Source organism: Nomascus leucogenys, chromosome 5 (assembly GCF_006542625.1).
Source record: "Nomascus leucogenys isolate Asia chromosome 5, Asia_NLE_v1, whole genome shotgun sequence".
Lineage (NCBI taxonomy): Eukaryota > Metazoa > Chordata > Mammalia > Primates > Hylobatidae > Nomascus > Nomascus leucogenys.
The window spans coordinates 65,332,785-65,355,719 of record NC_044385.1 but is presented as its reverse complement, the minus strand read 5'-3'; the positions used below and the strand labels follow the sequence as shown (position 1 = coordinate 65,355,719).

General features: G+C 42.5%; 1 protein-coding gene across 2 annotated transcripts in view; it reads left to right on the top strand.

The window, feature by feature from the left end:
• LOC115835179 (striatin-like) overlaps positions 1–22,935 on the top strand; it is a 173,181-nt gene that overhangs the window by 7,931 nt on the left and 142,315 nt on the right. For both annotated transcript variants that reach the window (XM_030813300.1, XM_030813301.1), the window contains exon 4: positions 846–982. In XM_030813300.1, the coding sequence (XP_030669160.1) occupies positions 846–850 (5 nt within the window). In that variant the 3' untranslated portion in view covers positions 851–982. The remainder of the gene's footprint in view (positions 1–845; positions 983–22,935) is intronic.

The window sequence follows — 22,935 nt, the reverse complement described above, 5'->3', positions numbered from 1 at the left end:
CTGGAGGCTGAGGCAGGAGAATATCTTGAACCCAGGAGGTGGAGGTTGCAGTGAACCAAGATGTCACCACTGCACTCCAGCCTGGGTGACAGAGCGAGACTCTGTCTCAGAAAAAAAAACATAAGAAAAATATATATAATCTGAAGTAAACCTTTTTAGATGAACTATAATATACCTACAGAAGAGTGCTGATATCATAAGGGTACAGCTCAGTGAATTGTCATCAAGATAGAATTATTAACCTCCCATGTCACCTCCCCTTAGGTTAACAAGTAGAACATTACCAGGGCCCTGGAAGTCCTGTTGTTGCTTCCTTTCTTTGATCACTACCCCTCTCCTGCCCGGCAGAGGTAATCCTGACTTGTAACACTACATATTGATTTTGTCACATAAGTAGGCACATTTTAGAGTTTGACCCATTTTCATTTGAAATTTTCTATATTCTTCTAGGTTATAAAATTAATGAATTATATTTTGAATGAGACCAGCACTTGTTACATATATTTAGTAATTAATAGAAATTGTTTAGGTAATTAACATGAAATATCAAATGAGGAAAACTTACTTTCCTAAAGTCATTATTTTTCTATATAGTGAAAAAGAAAGTGGATTCTTAGATTTGTTTCATGTTTTACTTTTGTAATTAGTTGATGCCTTTACCTGTAGTTAAGGAAAGAGCAATAAATTATTTAGGATTTTCTGCTCACTAAATTTTATTGTGTTTAAAAGTATTTAAAAACAATTAAGTGTATATGTGCACTTACAAGAAATTTGATGCAAGCAAATGAGACTAAATATTGGCTCCTTAGAGATTTTTTAATGTTTCCTTTGTCTTCCCTCTTCAGTGTAAGCATTGACATTTCCTCCTTCTTCTGGAAAGTCATTCATCATGGGAGCAGATGAAGCCCTTGAAAGTGAACTGGGACTTGGAGAACTAGCAGGCCTTACAGTGGCCAATGAAGCAGACTCACTAACTTACGATGTAAGTAGTAGTTTTGTTTTTGATGTGTTTACTTGGCTTTTAAAAATAAAAACTTGGGCTGGGTGCGGTGGCTCACGCCTGTAATCCAGCACTTTGGGAGGCCGAAGCGGGCGGATCAGTTGAGGTCAGGAGCTCAAAACCAGCCTGGCCAACATGGAGAAACGCTGTCTCTACAGAAAATACCAAAAATTAGCCAGGCATGGCGGCAGGTGCCTATAATCCCAGCTACTTGACAGGCTAAGGCAGGAGAATTGCTTGAGCCCGGGAGGTAGAGGTTGCAGTAAGCCAAGATTGCACAACTGCACTCCAGCCTGTGCAACAGAGTGAGATTCCATCTCAAAAAAGTAAAATAAAATTAAAAGTTGATTTTATAGAAAATGAAGGCAATGGTAAAACTTCTTTACAAGTATAGAACTTGGTTCAGTTTTCATTGCAAACTTTGAAAGATACATAAAGAAAAACTAACATTTTTCCATAACCTAGAGATTAAAATTTTGGGCTTTACCTAAATCCATAATTTAGTATGATTTGTTTATTGGTTTTTGATAGGGGAAAGAATTCCTTTTTCCATTACCAAATTTGGATTTTGTTTTCCTTTTTAGGGCACCAGCAATTAGTTGTAATTCATGCCTACCTAAACAATATTTGCCTTGCTTCTTTAGTACACTAGTCAATATCCTGTTGAGAAGAGATTTTAATTATTAGTAGGCATGGATGTATACAGTGTGCTTTTCAGATGTTAAGGCTGACCCATCAGAGATTTGAACCAAAATTGAAATCTTTGTGCCTTTGGGCATACATTTACTTAATTCCAAACATAATTGTTTTATAAATGTGTTTATGGGGCTGGGCGTGGTGGCTCATGCCTGTAATCCCAGCACCTTATGTTAGTTTGCTAAGAATGATGGTTTCCAGCTTTATTCATGTTCCTGCAAAGGACATAAACTCATCCTTTTTTATGGCCGCATAGTATTCCATGGTGTATATGTGCCACATTTTCTTTATCCAGTCTATCATTGATGAACATTTGGGTTGGTTCCAAGTCTTTGCTATTGTGAACAGTGCCACAATAAACATACGTGTGCATGTGTTTTCATAGTAGAATGATTTATAATCCTTTGGGTATATACCTTGTAATGGGATTGCTGGGTCAAATGGTATTTCTAGTTCTAGATCCTTGAGGAATAGCCACACTGTCTTCCACAGTGGTTGAACTAATTGGCACTCCCATCAACAGTGTAAAAGCATTCCTATTTCTCCACATCCTCTCCAGCATCTGTTGTTTCCTGACTTTTTAATGATCTCCATTCTAATTTTTTTTGCATTTCTCTAATGACCAGTGATGATGAGCATTTTTTCATGTTTATTAGCTGCATAAATGTCTTTTTGCCTTCCTTCCTCCCTTCCTTTCTTTTCTTTCTTTTCTCTTTCCTTTCCTTCCTTCCTTCCTTTTTCTTTCTTTTCTTTCTCCTTCCTTCCTTCCTTCTTCCTTTCCTTTCCTTCCCTTCCTCTCTCTCCCTCTCTCTCTCTCTCTGTCTTTCTTTCTTTGGAACGGTCTCCCTCTGTTGCCCAGGCTGCAGTGTAGCGGCATGGTCTGGGCTTGCCCTTGGGCTCCTGTGATTCTCCTGCCTCGGCCTGCTGGGTGGCTGGGATTGCGGCCGCGCGCCACCACATCTGGGTGGTTTTTGTATTTTTGGTGGAGGCAGGGTTTCGACATGTTGGCCAGGCTGGTCTCCAACTCCCGACCTCGAGTGATCTGCCTGCCTCGGCCTACCGAGGTGCTGGGATTGCAGACGGAGTCTCGCTCACTCGGTGCTCGGTGTTGCCCAGGCTGGAGTGCGGTGGCATGGTCTCGGCTTGCTGTAGCCTCCGCCTCCCAGCTGCCTGCTTTGGCCTCCCAGGGTGCTAGGATTGCAACCTCTGCCCGGCCGCCACCCTGTCTGGGAGGTGGGGAGCGTCTCTGCCTGGCCGCCCATCTTCTGGGATGTGAAGAGCGCCTCTGCCCGGCTGCCCCGTCTAGGAAGTGAGGAGCGCCTCTGCCTGGCTGCCCTGTCTGGGAAGTGAGGAGCGCCTCTGCCTGACCGCCCCGTCTGGGAAGTGAGGAGCGCCTCTGCCCAGCTGCCCTGTCTGGGAAGTGAGGAGCACCTCTGCCCGGCCGCCCCGTCTGGGATGGGGGAGCGCCTCTGCCCGGCTGCCCCCTCTGGGAGGTCTACCACGGAGGCCAGACGCAGTGTGGGGGCTGGACGTGGTGGCTCACACCTGTAATGCCAGCACTCTGGGAGGCCGAGGCGGGTTGATCACTTGAGGCTAGGGGTTCAAGACCAGCCTGGCCAACATGGCGAAACATACAAAAAATACAACAAACCAACCAACCAACCCAGCAACAACAAAACAGGTCTACCCTGGAGTCATACTCCAATTTTTTCTATTTTCCTCCCTTTCTGATCCTTTATCCCACTTTATTTCCCTTCCTTCTCCTTCTTGTCAAAGACATAGAGGATTGAGTTATTATCATTGATCCATACAAAGTCCCTCTCTCATTTTTCTTTCATTCCCACCCCCCATTTCTGTTCCCCGTCTTCCCATGTGCAAACCTTGATATGCATCTGTTTGTATTTTTAGAAAATGTTAAATAAAAAATTTAAAAAAAAAGTCTTCTTTTGAGAAGTGTCTGTTCATATCTTTGCCCACTTTTTGATGGGGTTGTTTTTTTCTTGTAAATTTGTTTAAGTTCTTTGTAGATTCTGGATATTAGCCCTTTGTCAGATGGATAGATTTTAAAAATTTTCTCCCATTCTGTAGGTTGCCTGTTCACTTTGATGATAGTTTCTTTTGCTGTGCAGAAGCTCTTTAGTTTAATTAGGTCCCATTTGTCAATTTTGGCTTTTGTTGCCATTGCTTCCGGTGTTTTAGACATGAAGTCTTTGCTCATGCCTTGTCCTGAATTGTATTGCCTAGGTTTTCTTCTAGGATTTTTATGGTTTTTAGGTCTTACATTTAAGTCTTTAATCTATCTTGAGATAATTTTTGTATAAGGTATAAGGAAGGGGTTCAGTTTCATTTTTCTGCATATGGCTAGCCAGTTTTCCGAACACCATTTATTAAATAGGAAATCCTTTTCCCATTGCTTGTGTCAGGTTTGTCAAAGATCAGATGATTGTAGGTGTGTAGTGTTACTTCTGAGGCCTCTGTTCTGTTCCATTGATCTATATATCTGTTTTGGTACCAGTACCATGCTGTTTTGGTTACTGTAACCTTGTAGTATAGTTTGAAGTCAGGTAGTGTGATGCTTCCAGCTTTGTTCTTTTAATATATATGCTTAATTTACATTTAATGAAATTATTCACATGGTTGCAATTATTCACATGGCATGAAGTCAGGCAGTCGGTGGGTCTGTGGCTTCCACCCCAGGAAACCACCCCTCAGCCTCATGCGTGTGGCTGCAGAATGCCCAGTGCCAAGGTCCATGCTCCAGGCAAGGGTCGAGTAGGAGTGCATTTTTAAGCCAGGTTGACAGTACACTCAGCGACCTGGAGACCATCCCAAGGGAGCTCTGCTAGCCCACTCTTGCACCTATAGTGTGGCTGCCACCTGCATGTCTCCCTTGGGTTGCAGTGGCCAGGCAACCCCCATCTGCCCACCCCTTTCCCCAACCAGGACCCTAACCACTGACTCTGGTGCCAGACACTACCACCACTGTCAACCAGGCCCTGCAAAGGCAGGAAAGCTGAACTGGCTGCTGAGCCCCTTCTGGTTGGCCACGCAGTACCCATGCCTGTAGCCCCTGTACTCCTAGTGTGGGCTAAGATGGAGTGGACCCTCTGGCTTGGTCACGGTGCAATGGGCCACCTGGAAACCATGCAAAAGAAGACCTACCAGCCCGTGCCCTAGGTGCAGCTGCCACCTGCACATCAGGCACCAGCAGCAATGGCCAGACCATCCCTGATTCTCCATGCCCTCCCCATCCCCGCCCCAACAGCAAGGACTCCCTGACAGGACGCTGCAGTAGTGGCTGTCGGGAAGTTGGCTGGGCAGGTGCATAAGGATATAGATAGATTCTCAGCCCCATCTCGATGGCCACGACATGCTCATCCTCTGGTGGCTCCTTAGCCCTATCCTAGTGGCCACGGAGTGGCATGCAGGCAGCAGCCTTGGGAACCTCGATTGCCCCTCCTTACACGTGCCCATCACACAACTTGGGCGACGGGGAAGTGAAGTCAGGTTGTGGCCCCAGCGGAGCCACGAGGCCGAGAACCAGCACTCAGCTTCATCCCCGTGGCTGCAGAGTGCCAGCCGCCAGGTTCTGCGCTCTGGGCATGGGTCAGGAGCAGCTGGCAAGGGCAGCGCAGCCTGTGGGGCCCTTGGGCGTCACTGGCCGCAGCTCCGGGAAGCCACGTCAGCCCATGGGCGCTGCAGCTGCAGCCGCCACCAGCACATGGAGCAGGGGTTGCCAAGGATTGGGTATCCCCGACCAGGTGGGCGCCTCCAGCTGCACGGACCCCGGCAAGTCAGGCAGTCTGCGGCAGGAGCGCCAGGCATGGGCTTCCGCCCCGGAGTGCAGGAGGCGCGCACCCTCTGGCCGGATGGGCGGCACACTCAGGGCCCAGGAGGCCATCCCAGGGGAACCCCGCCAGCCCCCGCCAGAGCCCGAGCTGCAGCTGCCACTGCAAGTGGTGCGCTGGCTGCAGCGGTGGCAACCCCAGATCCGGTCCTCCTGCCTCACGCCCATCAGCGCGGTCCCTGGGGGTGACGCAGTGGCAAAGTCGGGCTGTGGGCCCAGCGGCGGCACCAGGTGGAGAAGCACCACTCAGCCCCATCCCTGGGCTGCAGAGGGCCCCACGCGGGGGGGCTCTGAGCATCGGGAGCCGGTGGAAGAGAAGAGCGTGTGGGCGACAGTCAAACAGGCCCTGGGACAGGGTGTGTGTCGCGCTCCAGGGAGCCCCGCCAGCCCGCAGCACCTGAGCAGCAACGGCCGCCTGCACTGGGCGCCATGAGAGAGCTGCTAGGGCAGTTTCTCCACCTCAGGCCTGCCAGGCGGGGCCGGCTAAGGTACGCGTGCTCACTGGTCCTAATGGTTCTGTTGGGCGTTTCTGCTGAGAGGCGGGAGGCGCTGAGTCTGTGCGAAGGTCCGTAGACAGACTGCATGGCTTGTTTCAGAGGCGGCGATCCCTGAAGGCGAGCTGAAATAAGGCTGGAGCATTCCCAGGCTACAATTTGCAGCTGATGATTATGGAAGACTACGAGCCAGAATGGTGGCCCACCCTCAGGGAGCACTTGTGCTTGAAAGGCTTCTCATTTCCCCAATACCACATTAAATCATCTCATCTGAGGAGGATCCACAGAGCTGTCTTCTATGGTAATCTGGAGAAACTGAACTACCTTCTGTTCACCTATCATGACGCCAATAAGGGAGACAACAAGGGAAGGCCATAGATAAGCTGGTTTTACTCAACAGTTACTTCCTCATTCATTGATAAAATGACACCTTTACTCGGAAGAGTAGATTATGGGTCCTTTGAAGTTTTTGAAAATATCTCTTGGATAGCTCATTATGAAACCATTTTTTGTTTAAAAAAAATTAACATTCTAAGAACACATCTATTTTAAAAGGAAGATGTGTAAGTCATATTTAAGGTCAAAGTGTGGGCATTAGTAAAAATTCACTTATTAAATATCAGAAAATATCTCATTTTCTTGTAACTATCTAGATTAAAAAATACATATGCAAAGACATTTTAAGATTCTCTTTCTGTGGTCAAAAGTAATAGCTGCTATATATCCACTTTGGAAACCTTGGGTTTAAACAACTTATAATCAACCTCCAAAAAAGCAGGTAGTAAATTTCATTTTACTGAAGCACACATCTGAATATGAGTTTCAAAGGTGGTATTCAAGAACCAGGCACTGAGCTGGTGAGTCTAGTCTACCTCTTGATATCAGAACCTCAACCCATCTTTGTTTACTCTTTATTGTCTCAAATACATTATTATTTTATGGAAGAAAGTTGACCGGGCATGGTGGCTCACACCTGTAATCCCAGCACTTTGGGAGGCCAAGGTGGGGAGATCATTCGAAGTCAGGAGTTCGAGAGCAGCCTGGCCAACATGGCAAAACCCCATCTCTACAAAAATACAAAAAAATTAGGCATAGAGGCACACACCTGTAGTCCCAGCTACCCAGGAGGCTGAGGCAAGAGAATCACTTGAGGCCAGGAGGCAGCAGTTGCTGTAAGCCAAGATTGTGCCACTGGACTCCAAGCCTGGGTGACAGAGTGAGACTCCATCTCAAATAAATGAATGAATAAATGAATGAATGAACTATATGTTAGGCAATATTTGCAAATTTGGAGAATTCAAAAAGTTCTCCAATTATTTAAAAGTTTTAAAACATAACAAAATTGCATGTAAACACCAATCGCACATTTTTTTTTTTTGAGATGAAGTTTCACTCTTGTTGCCCAGGCTGGAGTGCAATGGCGCAATCTTGGCTCACTGCAAACTCCACCTCCCGGGTTCAAGCAATTCTCCTGCCTCAGCCTCCCAAGTAGCTGGGATTACAGGTATGTGCTACCACGCCCGGCTAATTTTGTATTTTTAGTAGAGATGGAGTTTCACCATGTTGGTGAGGCTGGTCTCAAACTCCTGACTTCAAGTGATCCATCCACCTTGACCTCCCAAAGTGCTGGGACTACAGGCGTGAGCTACTGCACCTGGCCAACTGCACATATATTAAAATGATATATATTCGGGGGGGTGGAGCCAAGATGGCCGAATAGGAACAGCTCTGGTCTACAGCTCCCAGTGTGAGCGGCACAGAAGACGGGTGATTTCTGCATTTCCATTTGAGGTACTGGGTTCATCTCACTAGGGAGTGCCAAACAGTGGGTGCAGGACAGTTGGTGCAGCGCACTGTGCGCGAGGCGAAGCAGGGCAAGGGAGTTCCCTTTCCTAGTCAAAGAAAGGGGTAACAGACGGCACCTGGAAAATCGGGTCAGTCCCACCCTAATACTGCACTTTTCCAACGGGCTTGGAAAACAGCACACCAGGAGACTGTGTCCCGCACCTGGCTTGGAGGGTCCCATGCCCACGGAATCTCGCTGATTGCTAGCACAGCAGTCTGAGATCAAACTGCAAGGTGGCAGCGAGGCTGGGGGAGGGGTGCCCGCCATTGCCCAGGCTTGCTTAGGTAAACAAAGCAGCCAGGAAGCTCGAACTGGGTGGAGCCCACCACAGCTCAAGGAGGCCTGCCTGCCTCTGTAGGCTCCACCTCTGGGGGCAGGGCACAGACAAAAATTTCAGCAGGAACCTCTGCAGACTTAAATGTCACTGTCTGACAGCTTTGAAGAGAGTAGTGGTTCTCCCAGCACGCAGCTGGAGATCTGAGAACGGACAGACTGCCTCCTAAAGTGGGTCCCTGACCCCCTAGCACCCTAACTGGGAGGCACCCCCTAGTAGGGACAGACTGACACCTCACTCGGCCAGGTACTCCTCTGAGACAAAACTTCCAGAGGAACTATCAGACAGCTGAATTTGTGGTCTCACGAAAATCCACTGTTCTGCAGCCACCGCTGCTGACACTCAGCCAAACAGGGTCTGGAGTGGACCTCTAGCAAACTCCAACAGACCTGCAGCTGAGGGTCCTGTCTGGTGGAAGGAAAACTAACAAACAGAAAGGACATCCACACCAAAAACCCATCTGTACATCACCATCATCAAAGACCAAGAGTAGATAAAACCACAAAGAGAGGGAAAAAACAGAACAGAAAAACTGGAAACTCTAAAAAGCAGAGCACCTCTCCTCCTCCAAAGGAACACAGTTCCTCAACAGCAGTGGAACAAGGCTGGACGGAGAATGACTTTGACGAGTTGAGAGAAGAAGGCTTCAGACAATCAAACTATTCCGAGCTATGGGAGGAAATTCCAAACAATAGCAAAGAAGTTAAAAACTTTGAAAAAAAATTAGACGAATGGATAACTAGAATAACCAATGGAGAGAAGGGCTTAAAGGAGCTGATGGAGCTGAAAGCCAAGTTTCGAGAACTACCTGAAGATGGGAGAAGCCTCAGGAGCTGATGCAACCAACTGGAAGAAAGGGTATCAGTGATGGAAGATGAAATGAATGAAATGAAGCGAGAAGGGAAGTTTGGAGAAAAAAGAATAAAAAGAAATGAACAAAGCCTCCAAGAAATTTGGGACTATGTGAAAAGACCAAACCTACATCTGATTGGTGTACCTGAAAATGATGGGGAGAATGGAACCAAGTTGGAAAACACTCTGCAAGATATTATCCAGGAGAACTTCCCCAACCTAGCAAGGCAGGCCAACATTCAGATTCAGGCAATAAAGAGAACGCCACAAAGATACTTCTCGAGAAGAGCAACTCCAAGACACATAATTGTCAGATTCACCAAAGTTGAAATGAAGGAAAAAATGTTAAGGGCAGCCAGAGAGAAAGGTCAGGTTACCCACAAAGGGAAGCCCATCAGACTAACAGCTGATCTCTCGGCAGAAACTCTGCAAGCCAGAAGAGAGTGGGGGCCGATATTCAACATTCTTAAAGAAAAGAATTTTCAAGCCAGAATTTCATATCCAGCCAAATTAAGTTTCATAAGTGACGGAGAAATAAAATACTTTACAGACAAGCAAATGCTGAGTGATTTTGTCACCACCAGGCCTGCCCTAAAAGAGCTCCTGAAGGAAGCACTAAACATGGAAAGGAACAACCGGTACCAGCCACTGCAAAAAACATGCCAAATTGTAAAGACCGTCAAGGCTAGGAAGAAACTGCATCAACTAATGAGCAAAATAACCAACTAACATCATAATGACAGGATCAAATTCACACATAACAATATTAACTTTAAATGTAAATGGGATGAATGCTCTAATTAAAAGATACAGACTGGCAAACTGGATAAGGAGTCAGGACCCATCAGTGTGCTGTATTCAGGAAACCCATCTCACATGCAGAGACACACATAACTCAAAATAAAGGGATGGAGGAAGATCTATCAAGCAAATGGAAAACAAAAAAAAAGACAGGGGTTGCAATCCTAGTCTCTGATAAAATAGACTTTAAACCAACAAAGATCAAAAGAGACAAAGAAGGCCATTACATAATGGTAAAGGGATCAATTAAACAAGAAGAGCTAACTATCCTAAATATATATGCACCCAACACAGGAGCACCCAGATTCATAAAGCAAGTCCTGAGTGACCTATAAAGGGACTTAAACTCCCACACAATAATAATGGGAGATTTTAACACTCCACTGTCAACATTAGACAGATCAATGAGACAGAGAGTTAACAAGGATATCCAGGAATTGAACTCAGCTCTGCACAAAGTGGACCTAATAGACATCTACAGAACTCTCCACCCCAAATCAACAGAATATACATTTTTTTCAGCACCATACCACACCTATTCCAAAATTGACCACATAGTTGGAAGTAAAGCTCTCCTCAGCAAATGTAAAAGAACAGAAATTATAACAAACTGTCTCTCAGACCACAGTGCAATCAAACTAGAACTCAGGATTAAGAAACTCACTCAAAACTGCTCAACTACATGGAAACTCAACAACCTGTTCCTGAATGACTACTGTTTACATAATAAAATGAAGGCAGAAATAAAGATGTTCTTTGAAACCAATGAGAACAAAGACACAACATACCAGAATCTCTGGGACACATTCAAAGCAGTGTGTAGAGGGAAATTTATAGCACTAAATGCCCAGAAGAGAAAGCAGGAAGGATCCAAAATTGACACCCTAACCTCACAATTAAAAGAACTAGAAAAGCAAGAGCAAACATTCAAAAGCTAGCAGAAGGCAAGAAATAACTAAAATCAGAGCAGAACTGAAGGAAATAGAGACACAAAAAACGCTTCAAAAAATTAATGAATCCAGGAGCTGGTTTTTTGAAAAGATCAACAAAATTGATAGACCACAGCAAGAGTAATAAGAAGGGAGAGAAGAATCAAATAGATGCAATAAAAAATGAAAAAGGGGATATCACCACTGATCCCACAGAAATACAATCTACCATCAGAGAATACTACAAACACTTCTATGCAAATAAACTAGAAAATAGAGAAGAAATGGATAAATTCCTCGACAAATACACCCTCCCAAGACTAAACCAGGAAGAAGTTGAATCTCTGAATAGACCAATAACAGGTTCTGAAATTGTGGCAATAATCAATAGCTTACCAACCAAAAAGAGTCCAGGACCTGATGGATTCACAGCCGAATTCTACCAGAGGTACAAGGAGGAACTGGTACCATTCCTTCTGAAACTATTCCAATCAATAGAAAAAGAGGGAATCCTCCCTAACACATTTTATGAGGCCAGCATCATCCTGATACCAAAGCCTGGCAGAGACATAACCAAAAAAGAGAATTTCAGACCAATATCCTTGATGAACATTGATGCAAAAATCCTCAATAAAATACTGGCAAACCAAATCCAGCAGCACATCAAAAAGCTTATCCACCATGATCAAGTGGGCTTCATCCCAGGGATGCAAGGCTGGTTTAACATACGCAAATCAATAAATGTAATCCAGCATATAAACAGAACCAAAGACAAAAACCACATGATTATCTCAATAGATGCAGAAAAGGCCTTTGACAAAATTCAACAACCCTTCATGCTAAAAACTCTCAATAAATTAGGTATTGATGGGACATATCTCAAAATAATAAGAGCTATCTATGACAAACCCACAGCCAATATCATACTGAATGAGCAAAAACTGGAAGCCTTCCCTTTGAAAACTGGCACAAGACAGGGATGCCCTCTCTCACCACTCCTATTCAACACAGTGCTGGAAGTTCTGGCCAGGGCAATCAGGCAGGAGAAGGAAATAAAGGGTATTCAATTAGGAAAAGAGGAAGTCAAATTGTCCCTGTTTGCAGATGACATGATTGTATATCTAGAAAACCCCATTGTCTCAGCCCAAAATCTCCTTAAGCTGATTAGCAACTTCAGCAAAGTCTCAGGATACAAAATCAATGTACAAAAATCACAAGCATTCTTGTACACCAATCACAGACAAAGAGAGAGCCAAATCATGAGTGAACTCCTATTCACAATTGCTTCAAAGAGAATAAAATACCTAAGAATCCAACTTACAAGGGATGTGAAGGAACTCTTCAAGGAGAACTACAAACCACTGCTCAATGAAATAAAAGAGGATACAAACAAATGGAAGAACATTCCATGCTCATGGGTTGGAAGAATCAATATCATGAACATGGCCATACTGCCCAAGGTAATTTATAGATTCAATGCCATCCCCATCAAGCTACCAATGACTTTCTTCACAGAATTGGAAAAAACTACTTTAAAGTTCATATGGCACCAAAAAAGAGACTGCATCGCCAAGTCAATCCTAAGCCAAAAGAACAAAGCTGGAGGCATCACGCTACCTGACTTCAAACTATACTACAAGGCTACAGTAACCAAAACAGCATGGTACTGGTACCACAACAGAGATATAGATCAATGGAACAGAACAGAGCCCTCAGAAATAATGCGGTATATCTACAACTATCTGATCTTTGACAAACCTGACAAAAACAAGCAATGGGGAAAGGATTCCCTATTTAATAAATGGTGCTGGGGAAACTGGCTACTGGATCCCTTCCTTTCACCTTATACAAAAATTAATTCACGATAGATTAAATACTTACATGTTAGAGCTAAAACCATAAAAACCCCAGAAGAAAACCTAGGCAATACCATTCAGGACATAGGCATGGGCAAGGACTTCATGTCTAAAACACCAAAAGCAATGGCAACAAAAGCCAAAATTGACAAATGGGATCTAATTAAACTAAAGAGCTTCTGCACAGCAAAAGAAACTACCATCAGAGTGAACAGGCAACCTACAGAATGGGAGAAAATTTTTGCAACCTACTCATCTGACAAAGGGCTAATATCCAGAATCTACAATGAACTCAAACAAATTTACAAGAAAAAAACCCCATCAAAAAGTGGGCAAAGGACATGAACAGACACTTCTCAAAAGAAGACATTTATGCAGCCAAAAGACACATGAAAAAATGCTCATCATCACTGGCCATCAGAGAAATGCAAATCAAAACCACAATGAGATACCATCTCACACCAGTTAGAATGGCCATCATTAAAAAGCCAGGAATCAACAGGTGCTGGAGAGGATGTGGAGAAATAGGAACACTTTTACACTGTTGGTGGGACTGTAAACTAGTTCAACCATTGTGGAAGTCAGTGTGGCGATTCCTCAGGGATCTAGAACTAGCAATACCATTGGACCCAGCCATCCCATTACTGGGTATATACCCAAAGACTATAAATCATGCTGCTATAAAGACACATGCACATGTATGTTTATTGTGGCACTATTCACAATAGCAAAGAGTTGGAACCAACCCAAGTGTCCAACAACGATAGACTGGATTAAGAAAATGTGGCACATATACACCATGGAATACTATGCAGCCATAAAAAATGACGAATTCATGTCCTTTGTAGGGACATGGATGAAACTGGAAAACATCATTCTCAGTAAACTATCGCAAGGACAAAAAACCAAACACCGCATGTTCTCACTCGTAGGTGGGAATTGAACAATGAGAACTCATGGACACAGGAAGGGGAACATCACACTCTGGGGACTGTTATGGGTTGGGGGGATGGGGGAGGGACAGCATTAGGAGATATACCTAATGCTAAATGACGAGTTAATGGGTGCGGCAAACCAATACGGCACATGGATACAGATGTAACAAACCTGCACATTGTGCACATATACCCTAAAACCTAAAATATAATTTAAAAAACATTTCAAACACAAAATACTGCATTATAGTGCATTCTAGTGGTCTCAGGAATAACTACAACAGAACCTACAAAAAGGGAACAGAAAATATTTTACAAAAATAAATGTAACAAAAATTGTGACACATGATGAACATTTTAAAAATTAGACAACGTCAAAATATGTAAAGAACTTCTGTGTTTATCACAAGCTATGGTCCCTTAAATCAAGGTCTCCCTACTGAATTGTTACATTCACTAAAATATATTTTTCTCATAGAACCCTCCTTATGCTTAATAGCATTCCTTTTTAAGTCAATATGTGAAAATACCTTCTCATTCATACCGTTTTCCACTGTTTTAACACTCAGCTCACTGTGTTAACCAATCTTTCTTGTTTGCTATTCTTTTTCTAATTCTGCCTGTAAGATAAAAAAGCAGACCTTATATCTATCAACTCCATGTTTGGTACACAGGTAGGCCCTCCATAAATGACCTTTATTGGATAAAAATAGCATAAAAATTGTTTAATAACTATAATACACTAAAGAGTAATTTTAGCTTTGTTTCAAAGCCTATTATTATACATATTATGCTAGGAGTATAATAGCATCTCAATTGTATCTTAAATGTGGATGCTAAAAATAATTTGATTAATTTCAGTGAACTATTACTGAATTTCTATGATTTACAGGCACTGTGCTGGCTGCTGGGACAACCTACAACTTGTAGTTAGGTAAGGGTGGAAGGTGAGGGTTTGCGTAAGAGACAGGAATGTAAATAACTACAGCATACTGTTTAAGAGCTATAAGGGCTACTAGCAAGTATTACAAGAATGCACATAAGGGATTATCTAATTCGGTCAAAATTGGTGTCAAAGAAAGCTACCAAAAAGAAGGTAACACGTGAGATTTTAGCTAAATCTCAAAATACCAGTGGGAGTTTTCCAATCAGAAAATGGATTGATGGAGAGGGCATTTCTGTCAGAAGGGACATCTTAAGTGGAAGAAAAAAAAACACACAGTGGGTCAAAAAACAGCAAACACAATAATTACACCCAGAAGGTATGGAAGGAATGGAGACAGAGAATGGACAGAAAGGACCTGGTTGTGAAGAACTTTACTAAGAACCTGAAATTAGCTAGATATTTTTAAAGAGGGATATAATAGAATTATCATATTTGTGTTTTAGAAAATGAATTCTATGGATATGGAAGATGAACTAAAATATGGAAATACTAGAAGCAAGGAGGACATTTAAGTTACTACAGTAGGGTAGATAAAAGTAGCAGTGAATAGAGAGAAATTTTAAAAATGGTAGAAATTTTTCAGAATTGTATTTATATAGTATTTGAGGTTCCTCAGCATAGATGTTCCTAAGTCAACCTCAGATTATACACTATGTAATCTTGAAAATTTATATTAAATTTTATCACACATTAAGGAATGCTTTGATAAATCCACTGCTAGGTAAGTAATTCTTCTGTAACATTAATAATTCAGTTTTACTTTTGGATCCTAAAGTGGGACTACTTAGAAAATCTGTAAAAATCATGCAAAGAAAATCATGTAAAATCATGATATTTACTTAGGCATTTACAGGTGAAATGACAAGGTATCTGGAATTGCATTAAAATAGATCAAGGTGAAAAAGACTGACAAAAACATTAACTGTTAAAACTTAGGGCTGTATATAAAAGACATTAGTTTCTCTATGAGTATATTTCAAATTTTCCTCAATAAATTTTTTTAAAATTCAATTTAAAATTCAAGCCACAAATAAATGCTTTTAAAAAATTTCTTAGATTATACAAATAGTGCCATAACATCAAGAATAATCCCAAATCATTCCATATACTTCAAAAGATACAAAACCAGGCTGGGCACGGTGGCTCACGCCTGTAATCCCAACACTTTGGGAGGCCGAGGTGGGTGGATCACCTGAGGTTGAGAGTTCGAAACCAGTCTGACCAACATGGAGAAACCCCGTCTCTACCAAAAATACAAAATTAGCCGGGTGTGGTGGTGCATGCCTGTAATCCCAGCTACTGGGGAGGCTGAGGCAGGAGAATTGCTTTAACTCGGGAGGTGGAGGTTGCAGTGAGCCGAGATCGTGCCATTGCACTCCAGCCTGGGCAACAAGAGCAAACTCCATCTCAAAAAAAAAGGACACAAAAGCAGGAACTCTTTTCCAGGAGCAATCCCATTTAGTTAAGAAAGAGAAGAAAAAAATCTTCCCTAGATTCAGCCAGTTTCTTATCTCTACTGTCCTTCAGAGTTAAATTTCTTAAAAAAATAAGTAACTCTGCCAGGCGCGGTGGCTGACGTCTGTAATCCTAACACTTCGGGAGGCCAAGGCGGACGGATCACAAGGTCAAGGGATCGAGACCATCCTGGCCAAGATGGTGACACCCCATCTCTACTAAAAATACAAAAATTAGCCCAGTGTGGTGGCACACACCTGAGGTCCCAGCTACTCAGGAGACTGAGGCAGGAGAATGGCTTGAACCCAGGAGGTGGAGGTTGCAGTGAGCCGAGATCACACCACTGCACTCCAGGCTGGTGACAGAGCAAGACTCTGTGTCAAAGAAAAAAAATAATAATAATAAGCAACTCCATCTCTCCCCACTTCATCCTTCTCAGCCCTCAATCCTCTGTGATCTGGCTCATGTTCCTGCTGCCTTACTGAGGCTGCTTTAGTAAGGGTACCAGTAAGCTTCCAACTGGCAACTCCAAATGACTATTTTCAGTATACAACTTACTTGGAGTCTACTTAGCATCTTCAGTTATTGAACTTCCTCCTTTAACTCACTTCCAAAATACTACTCTCTCCTCCGTCCTTCTCTATTTCTTTGTTGGCTCTTCTTCCTCTGCCTTCTCTTCAAATATTTCTAGTTCCTGTCACTCCTTCTAGTTCTCTCTTCTGTTTCCACAATACTTGTTCTATCAACTACTCCTTTCACATCATTCACAATAATACTGATGATTCCCAAGCATATATCTCTCATCATGCGTCCCCCTCACATATCTGCTCTTTAATTCTTCTTTTTAATTCATTTGATACCTTCTAAAAGTCTCTCATAATTCAGATAGTCCTTCAAGCCAGGAACCTGGGAGTCGTTCTCAAATTATCTTTCTCATTCACCCACTGTCCCATCTCCAAATTTTTATATAAGCTTCGGATTTCATAGAATCTACTTAAATTTTTTTATAGTTGATGTGTCTCTATTTCAGCAGCTACTGTGTTATCATTTCTCATCTTAGACTATTAGAATCTTCCTGCCTGTGTTTACAGATCTTTCCAGTCCACCCCTACACTGAGGTCAGGAGATCTTTCTAAAATGTATTTCATACTCTATCTTGCTTAAAACTTTCAAGTGCTTAACAACTAAATGCAGTATATATTTCCAGATAGGATCCTGGACCAGGAAAAAAAATGCTATAAAGATCATTTTTAGAACATCTGAATATAGACTATATCAGATAATAGAATATCAATGTTACATTTCTTTAATTTGGTAATGTACTATAATCACATAAGGAAATGTCCTTGCTCTTACGAAATATACACAGAGGTAGTCAGGGACAAACTAGCAAATGATTTAGGGGAAAAAATGATACCTATACAGAGAGCAAACACAATAAAGCAAATATAGCAAAACATTTTCAATTGGTGAATCTGAGTAAAGGGTATACAAGATTCTTGCAACTCCTCTATTAGTTTGAGATCATTTTAGATAAAACTTTTTGGGCTGGGCATGGTGACTCACACCTATAATCACGGCACTTTGAGAGGCTACAGCAGGAGGCCTGCTTGAGCCCAGGAGTTCCAGACCAAGCCTGGCAACAGGGCGAGACCCTGTCTCTCTAAAAAATTAAAAATTTATCTGCGTGGGCCAGGTGCGGTGGCTCACGCTTGTAATCCCAGCACTTTGGGAGGCCGAGGGGGGCGGATCATGAGGTCAGGAGATCGAGACCACGGTGAAACCCTGTCTCTACTAAAAATACAAAAAAAAAAATTAGCCGGGCGTGGTGGCGGGCGCCTGTAGTCCCAGCTACTCGGAGAGGCTGAGGCAGGAGAATGGCGTGAACCCGGGAGGTGGAGCTTGCAGTGAGCCGAGACTGCGCCACTGCACTCCAGCCTGGGCGACAGAGTGTGGACTGGAGTATATCTGTATTCCCAGCCACTTGGGAGGCTGAAGTGGGAGGATCACTTGTGCCAAGAAGGTTGACACCACAGTGAACCATGACTGTGCCACTGCACTACAGCCTGCGCAACAGAGCAAGACCCTGTCTCAAAAAAAAAATTTAAACCTCCCACATTCCCTGTTACATGTAAGATAAAAGTTTGAACTCCTTGGTTAGGCTCTCTGTGATCTAACTCTTGCCCCCTCTACCATTATCGGTCATCAACTGAGAGGAGAACCACAACCAACATCCTCCTCTCCACACACAAAAATTACAAATTTCTGAACACACCAAACTAGTTTGTTCCATGTCAAACATGTTCTCTCTACTTCCTGCACCTTGTCTGTCTGACAAGCACCTTCTTATTTGATGCTATTCAAGCCTCACCTCCTCTTACTCTGCACTCCTTTCTACTTTCCTCTTCCAGATGAACATAACCACTCCAGGCCGCGCACGGTGGCTCACGCCACCCAGCACTTTGGGAGGCTGAGGCAGGCGGATCACGAAGTCAAGAGATCGGAACCATCCCAGCCAACATGGTGAAACCCCGTCTCTACTGAAAATACAAAAATTAGCTGGGCATGGTGGCGAGCGCCTGTAATCCCAGCTACTCGGGAGGCTGAGGCAGGAGAACTGCTTGAACCCAGGAGGTGGAAGTTGCAGTGAGCCAAGATTGTGCCACTGCACTCCAGCCTGGCAACAGAGTAAAACTCCGTCTCAAAAAAAAAAAAAAAAAAATCTCAAATACTCGGCCAGGTACATTGGCTCATGCCTGTAATCCCAGCACTTTGGGAGGCTGAGGCGGTGGATTACCTGAGGTCAGTAGTTCAAGACCAGTCTGACCAATATGGTGAAACCCTGTCTCTACTAAAAATGCAAAAAAATTAGCTGGGCATGGTGGCATGCGCCTGTAGTCCCAGCAACTCAGGAGGCTGAGAGAGGAGACAGGAGAATTGCTTGAGCCCGGGAGGCGGAGGTTGCAGTGAGCCGAGATCACACCACTGCACTCCAGCCTAGGCAACAAAGCAGGACTCCACCTCAAAAAAAAAAATTCTCACTACTCCCAAATTATGTATTTTTAAAAATGTTTTTTATGTTTATTTTTTTTAATTTTTTTTTGAGACAGAGTCTTGCTCTGTCACCCAGGCTGGAGTGCAGTGGTGCAATCTCGGCTCACTGCAAGCTCCACCTCCCGGGTTCACGCCATTCTCCTGCCTTAGACTCCCAACTAGCTGGGACTACAGGCGCCTGCCACCATGCCTGGCTAATTTTTTTATATTTTTAGTAGAGACAGGGTTTCACCGTGTTAGCCAGGATGGTCTTGATCTCCTCCTGACCTTGTGATCTGCCTGCCTCAGCCTCCCAAAGTGCTGGGATTACAGGCGTGAGCCACCACGCCCAGCCTAAAACTGTTTTTTCTTTCTATGTCCCTAATACAGCTTTTCAACAACTTTCCCAAAGTATGAAAAGAAACACGTATTTTTCACTAAGAGGTCAACCTATTTTCAATCTCTTATGCCATTTAAAGATTCTACATGATGATGAACATAAGTTCTAATAAAATTTTATCTGTTTCTCATTATTCATAAATATCATCTATCTAATTGCATCTAAATGCTATTTTATTGCAAATATCCCATTCACCAACTTCAAAAAGAGAAAAACAAAACAAGCATCATTAAAAACAAAGCAAGAAAGTAGCAAAATAGATAATTCCAATATCACCTATAAGTACTCAGTTATCTAAAACAAATGAACTCAGATTGTCGACAAAATATCCAAGGTCCATTCATTAAAGCAAATAAATAACTCATATAACTTCCAAAAATCTCACTCACGACCCATTTTCCTTTACTTATGACCCAAATTTAGTTACTGGAGTATCTTAGACACTAGCAAAATAGAAAGGTAAGATAAGCTTCTGGAGAGATTGTAACAGCAGACAGCAAAGGAACAAAATACACAAAAAAGGTCTATAGGCTGGGCGCGGTGGCTCACGCCTGTAATCCCAGCACTTTGGGAGGCCGAGATTGGGGGATCACGAGGTCAGGAGATCGAGACCATCCTGGCTAACATGGTGAAACCCCATCTCTACTAAAAATACAAAACATTAGCCAGGCATGGTGGCGGGCGCCTATAGTCCCAGCTACTTGGGAGGCTGAGGCAGGAGAATGGTGTGAACCCGGGAGGTGGAGCTTGCAGTGAGCCGAGATTGCACCACCGCACTCCAGCATGGGTGACAGAGCGAGACTCTGTTTCAAAAAAAAAAAAAAGTCTATATAGAATCAACATAGTCTGCTAGAACAATTTTTTTCTAAAGAAAATACATCAAATTGAATAATATTAAAAGACAGGAAAAGGAGTAAACATTATAGAAACTTCCTTTAAAAATTAAAAACTATTTCAACTCTAAAATGAATGGGTATTAACAGTTCAGGGAGCATATCTGCTTCTTCAAAACAGGCAGAGTAGGAAAAAAATGTTGCTAATTTTTAAGAAATCATATAAATCAGTTTTTTGATCATTATTAAACTATTCATAATAAAATTAACATATTACAACCATTCATACAAATGTTTACTACAGACACACCTGAACTCAAGCAGTATTGACATTTCAATTTATTTTAGGAATGATGAAAAAAATTATTCCAACATTTAAGAGACCACCATTTTGGCCAGGCCCAGTGGCTCACACCTGTAATCCCAGCACTTTAGGAGGCCGAGGTGGGCAGATCACCTGAGGTCAGGAGTTCGAGACCAGCCTGACCAACATGGAGAAACCCCATCTCTACTAAAAATACAAAATTAGCTGGGTGTGGTGGTGCATGCCTATAATCCCAGCTACTGGGGAGGCTGAGGCGGGAGAATTGCTTGAAACCAGGAGGTGGAGGTTGCGGTGAGCCAAGATCGGACCATTGCGCCCCAGCCTGGGCAACAAGAACGAAACTCCGTCTCAAAACAAACAAACAAAAAAAAAACTTTTCGTTTTACTGAATTACCTTTCCTGTTTAAGAGCATACTCCAACATTTTGATCCTCCTCACAAGATCCTTCTTCAAATTTTCTTGGCCCTTCCTTTCTCCCTGTAGAAAGGCAATCTGGGCCTCAGTAGGGGAAAAACAGACAAAATTCAGTTTAGACCAAAAAATAAAAAAAGCTTCTTTAACTCAGTAAAGAACCTTTGGAAGTTAGAACAATTAGATGCAAAAATATTTCCTTTACACATTTCTCACAAAGTATGTACAAATATAAAAATGCACTGAATGCAAGGAGGAAAAAGGATTTAAGTTAAAAAGGGCGAGGGGGACATCTAAATGCATTTTACTTCAGGGTAGGGATTTTACAACACATAGTCCACATCATTTAAGAGTCTACAATATAAAACAACTAATACTGCCTGGTGCGGTGGCTCACACCTATAATCCCAGCACTTTGGGAGGCTGAGGCGGGTGGATCACTTGAGGTCAAGAGTTCAAGACCAGCCTGGCCAACATGGTGAAATGCTGTGTCTACTAAAAATACAAAAATTAGCCGGGCCTGATGGCACCTGTAATCCCAGCTACTCGGGAGGCTGAGGCAGGAAAATTGCTTGAACCCAGGAGGCAGGGGTTGCAGTGAGCCGAGACTGCGCCACTGTACTCCATCCTGGGTAACAAAGTGAGACTCCATATCAAAAAATAAAATAAAACAACTAATATTAATGCAAACAAATGCAAGGTGTACAGTACAGTTTGCTAAAGTGTCTGTCTTTTTGCCATCAACAAGATCTTTTTATAAAGCAGGAAGGGTTAAAGTAAAATGAGTTCTTATAATCCCCTTGAACAAGCTTCATCATATATTTAAATTTTATGACAGATTCCTTAAGTGACTTTATTTTGGGCCTCCCCTACAAACAATAAACTGCTCCCTTTTCTCAATCCCCACCATTTTTCTCACCCACCTTGACATGTAATCCATAGAAAAAAGAAAGAAAAAAGAAAGTCAGGAAAAGGAAAATTAGAGACAATGGCCTTCTGCCCATTCCTGCCCCCCACCCCAAGGAATTACTAAAACCCTACATTTGAACATGAAACAAGCTGTAAACAACTTTTAAAGTCAGTAAAACAGAAGGGCTAGGAAAGAGTAGCTATCCAGAATATTAAAAGAACATTTACAATTGAAATACTATCTTTCACATAAGAAGTTGAAACTATGTCACAAACACAAACTTGTTAAAGTGACTCATAATACCTCTTAAAAGTCACAAGGGCCTCAAAACTAGCTATAAATTTCACTATTCTCACATGTACCACCACCCCCGTCTATTATACTGACCCATTAAGACAGGTAACAATGTTATTTATGTATCTACAGTGCTTTCCATTAAGTGAGCAAGAACTTTACATTTAAGGATGACCTTGCCACATCCCTAAGGAACTGTGAGGATTGTGCAACTCAGGTTTAGCAAGTGAGTCATTAAACTTAATTCTCATTCAAACTTACCTTTGTTTCTATTCGGTACCACAAGAAACATAAAATCCAACTTACCTAGTCTCTTATAACTTTCAAAATGTAGGTAGTGTTAAGCTTTTGTTTTCATTTCAATGTGCTCTTAAATTTTACATTACAATTAAAGGAAGGATTACATTTATCTTACTGAAATAAAAGTGGTCTGAAAACAATTCAATTGTTTTCAGAGGAAAAGGCATCAAATATCCACAAGACTCTTTTGAAATTATATATTCTGCAGTGGGATATTATGTTACCTAACCAGAATAGTAATGACACATGCATTTAAAGCTGATAAAAATGAAAGTCTCGTCAAAAGGAAGTGACAGCCTAACTTGTCAGGCCAAACATGCTTTGGCATAGAACTTTATATGCTCTTTAAAATGACTTTAATAAAAATAATAAGCTAATCAATGCAATCAAACTTTGAAGGTAATAACAATATCAATTATCAATTTTGTCCTCTCGATA